Source organism: Festucalex cinctus, chromosome 1 (assembly GCF_051991245.1).
Source record: "Festucalex cinctus isolate MCC-2025b chromosome 1, RoL_Fcin_1.0, whole genome shotgun sequence".
In the NCBI taxonomy this organism is placed as follows: Eukaryota; Metazoa; Chordata; class Actinopteri; order Syngnathiformes; family Syngnathidae; genus Festucalex; species Festucalex cinctus.
Window position 1 is genome coordinate 31,758,608 of NC_135411.1, and position 4,011 is coordinate 31,762,618.

General features: G+C 36.8%; 1 protein-coding gene across 1 annotated transcript; it reads left to right on the forward strand.

The window, feature by feature from the left end:
- Nucleotides 1-851: 851 nt before the first annotated feature.
- LOC144023626 (lipid droplet assembly factor 1-like) lies at nt 852-3,368 on the forward strand. The gene is made up of 4 exons (XM_077529286.1): nt 852-1,163; nt 1,877-2,045; nt 2,719-2,864; nt 3,136-3,368. The coding sequence occupies exons 1-4, from the start codon at nt 1,089-1,091 to the stop codon at nt 3,193-3,195; spliced, it is 450 nt and encodes a 149-aa protein (XP_077385412.1). The 5' UTR covers nt 852-1,088; the 3' UTR covers nt 3,196-3,368.
- Nucleotides 3,369-4,011: the final 643 nt, after the last annotated feature.

Below are 4,011 nucleotides of genomic sequence, written 5' to 3' on the forward strand. Positions count from 1 at the left end.
CGCCCCCATTTAGCACCGCTCTAAAAAATACAATTGACAAGTATACTTGTCAAAGGCAGTGAATGAGTTTTAATGAGATGTCATAGAGTGAATTATTGATTGGATTGGAATTGGATGACCGTGTTTAAAAAAAAAAAAAAAAAAAGTGGGGGATGGGGTGTATCAAGCTTCAGGCTTCTGCTAGAAGGTAAACAACAGAGCTTTATTTGGACTTAATTAGAGGCACTTGAAAAGGTGATTGGTGTTTGCTGAATCCCATTTAACATGAATTTGATTGTGATTGGTTCACTAAACACAGACCCATAGTTGTAATTAGAACTAGTAACTGTAATGAAATACAATTAAGTAATTGCAACTTTAACTGTAAGTCATTCTGAGTAAATCCAGTAAACAAAAAAAAAGGGTCAGGAAAAGCCTACTAGAACGTCTGAAAATGATTTGAGGTTCATCTTAGGCACTATTGTGGCAGGTGTGTGGCTCCCATTTAACATGAGTTTACACGTGATTGGCGCGTGTGCACACAAGTGCGACCACATTATCTCGGTTGTTTACTTGCCCTCTCAAAAAGATTTTTTTGTTTAAGTTGAGAGACAGCAAAAGAATTCAATAATTTATGATAGCCATCTATGTGAAGACATTTGTCATGTTAAATATTTCTTACAATAATCAACAATTTCAGGATGCAAACAAATGAATAAGCAGTGTTGCCTGGGTCTGAGGAGCTACAGTACCTGCAACCCTTCCCGTGCTCAAGTGGTGGTTCTGCAGCATGTCAACAGCAGATGGCAGCAGTCTTCCAAATTGGCCTTTGCGACTGCACAAAGAGGAACAGGAGTAGAAAGTGAGGAGGAGGAGGGAGGAGTGTAAGGGGGCGTGCTATGTCTTGTGTGATCAACATTCTTTTCATGCAACTCCAAGCAACTTGTTGCGCAAAAGCAAGTTTCTTATTTAGGGAGTGTATCTGCCTGGTAACTCCCTCTAAGTACACGCAAGTTCATATAAGCTTGTTGTAACCTTGTCTTCACTTTCACATTGATTGGTAGTTTTGGCTTGAAATTTGACAAGTCTTGTGCGTGGCGATTCTGGCGATGCAGCCGAGTAGCAGCAATGAGATGTGGGAAGGCTGGAGCACAATGTCCAACCAAGTCTACAACAACCCCAAGGTAAGGTTTATACACTGACGTTATACATTAGTAGTGACAGGAAGTAACACTGTGATGCCACAGGATGAAAGAGTAGCCAATAATTGTACTCATGTAAAAGCACTTGGTATGTGACATAAGAATGAGGATTGTGTTTTGAAACTATACTCAAATACTGAGTAACTGATGAGTAACCTGTATTTTTTATGTATTTATTGAATAGACTGGAAAATTCTAGGATAATGTCTGACAATCATTCAAAAACAAACAAACAAACAAAAACAAATTCAGGCATATTCAGCAACAACAAATAGTTAGAAACAGAAATTCAATTTCTTAGTTTCCACTCGTGAAACTATGCAAAAAGATTCACCAGGCCGAGCTTGCATAGAAAACTTGTTTTCTCATGTTGAAAGTGGAGTTCTTGTTGAAATGTAGACATTTTGAAACAGGCACTTTTTCACATTGTGTCAAGTTAAAGAGAGACACCAGGGGTGTTCGATTGAGTCACTTTGAAGACTTTGTATGTGGTCATGTGACAGCTAGGCTCCGTTTAATTGGTCAAATAGAGTCAAAAGTCGCTGACTAGCTTGTAGTTGCATCAAAGTGCTTTTTTGACACCAGTACAGTACAGTACACACCGTACTGTACATTACAGTATGAGGACTTGGTATGTTACTTAAAAGCAATGCCACGCATGACTTGACGGTCGTTTGTTGTTGGTGTGGAAACAGGTGAATCTGCTTATGAAGTCCCGAGCGGTGCAGTACCTGAACGGCCACCCGGTGGTGGCGCTGGCGGTCATGTTGTTCTGTGCCATGGCCGCCGTGCCCGTCGGACTCTTCGTCCTTTTTGCACTGGTGACTCTCGTCATGTCAGCTGTCAGCTTTCTGTTCTTTGAAGGTAAAAACATTGGCAGTCTACTCCGTGTATACAATTTTATTTTATTAATTTAATTTAATTAATTCATAATAATGTAATTTCTTTTTACTCTTAATTTGAATGCATTTGTTTCTATTTTCTTGATTGTTTTAAGTCAGACTTAAAGAGTAACTCAACACGAAATCATCTTTTTTTTCTTTCTTTTTTTTTCTTAGAAACTATATTAACTGGTGTCTCCACAAATGCTGTCAATATGTCCTGGTCATTATTTTGACATATTAGTGCATGTTTGTTGAAAGCTTGAATTTGGGGCAAAAACCGTGTGCTTGGTGCAATCTTAAGGTCACTGAGATAAATACAATATGGCTGTTTCTCCTCGACACGAGAAGACTATTTCCATTGTCATTCATGACGTAGTTGTGGAACAAGAGGCTGACTTCCTGTTGAGTTACTCAAGCTACTGAATGTAGAAAATTTTAAATCGCTACTGCCACCTGTTGACACAAAATATGTGCACACACCCGTCTTCACATACACAATACACACAATTTAGTGTCACATCCGCAGACAGAGCGCAGGAAATTCAAACCTGAATCCAGTCTGAATGCTATTGGCCATAGGCTTGCAGAACTTTTAATAGTTTGGATTTTTTTTTTTTTACTTTTTTGTCATTACAAATGTGCTCGTTGTTTAGGCTTCCTGCTGTTTGTGGGTGCCGTGAGTCTAACGTGCGTGCTGATAGGCGTGGCCTTCTTCTCCGTGGTGGCGTCATCCGTCGTGGCAGCCTTTTATGTGGCCATCTCAACCATCCTCAACTACTATTACCCGCATCTAACAAAGGTACAGCACGTTTAAGAGAGTAAAAGCGAAAAGTCACTGCACGAAGAAAGGATTAGAGGAGAAAAAAATTATGCTAAGCTCCTTTTCAGCATTGTTGGACGTTGGCCACACAATTGCAACCTTGTTCAAATTGGGCTTTTGTGGTTTTGTAAGTATTTGGTTCAAATAAATAAATTAAAAACATTTGTAAACTATAATGGCAATATCAAGTATTGGTACTTGGTAGTATTGGTTTCATAAAAACTTTGCTGTTTCATGTTTGTGTCCACAGACAGAGAAAGAGCACGACAAGGACAACGGGGATAAAATGACGCACAACTCAACACAATAGGTCATTCACTACTACATCGTCTTTTTCTTCTTCTTCAACCAATTATGGTGCAGCTCACGAGTGACACTCATGGTACTTTTCATTGGCTCTTTTTCTGTTTCAATAGCCATATATATATATATATATATATATATATATATATATATATATATATATATATATATATATATATATATATATATATATAAAAAAATTTACATTTCAACACTGTACTTATTTATTTCATTGTTACACACACTGTAGAGATTAAATTACATTATTTATACTAAAGAAATGCACAACACCAAAAGCTTTTACACTATTTTTGCAACACTGAATTATGATTTTTTTTATTTTTTTTATTTTTTTTTGTGGTATGCTTTGAATAAAGTCTTGATGAACACTCTGAATGCTGTTTTGTTTTAGGGGTTTTTTGGTCGAAAATCAAAAACTTTCGATGACAAGAAAGAAACTGGCAATGTATAGCTTGAGTCTCAGAAATTTCAACAAAACCTTGACTTTTGAGAGCTCCAACTTATGAGGTTTTGAGCTACAAGCAGTTGCTTGGTTGATATTTGCTGTGCTTTGAGATGTGTAAGATCATTTGAGATACAAGTAAGCTTTGGAGTTTATTAAAAAAACAAAACACTACTCAATCTAAAATGATATCGGAGTGTAATATTAAAGCATTTTTCAAGATTAAGAGTATTGACATACACTATTGGCAATAATATCAATACAGTATTCTCATAATGCAAATTTTGTCATATGATGAATTAATTTTTCATTCTAAATAAAAATGTGATACTCAGAACAAAGTCATACTTTTGCGAGAAA

Bases quoted from the DNA above. Each gene is read 5' to 3' on its own strand.
- LOC144023626 (XM_077529286.1), top strand. From the start codon at position 1,089: ATGCAGCCGAGTAGCAGCAATGAGATGTGGGAAGGCTGGAGCACAATG. The intron at 2,046-2,718 runs GTAAAAACATTG...CTCGTTGTTTAG, and splicing joins CAGCTTTCTGTTCTTTGAAG to GCTTCCTGCTGTTTGTGGGT. The intron at 2,865-3,135 runs GTACAGCACGTT...TTGTGTCCACAG, and splicing joins ATTACCCGCATCTAACAAAG to ACAGAGAAAGAGCACGACAA.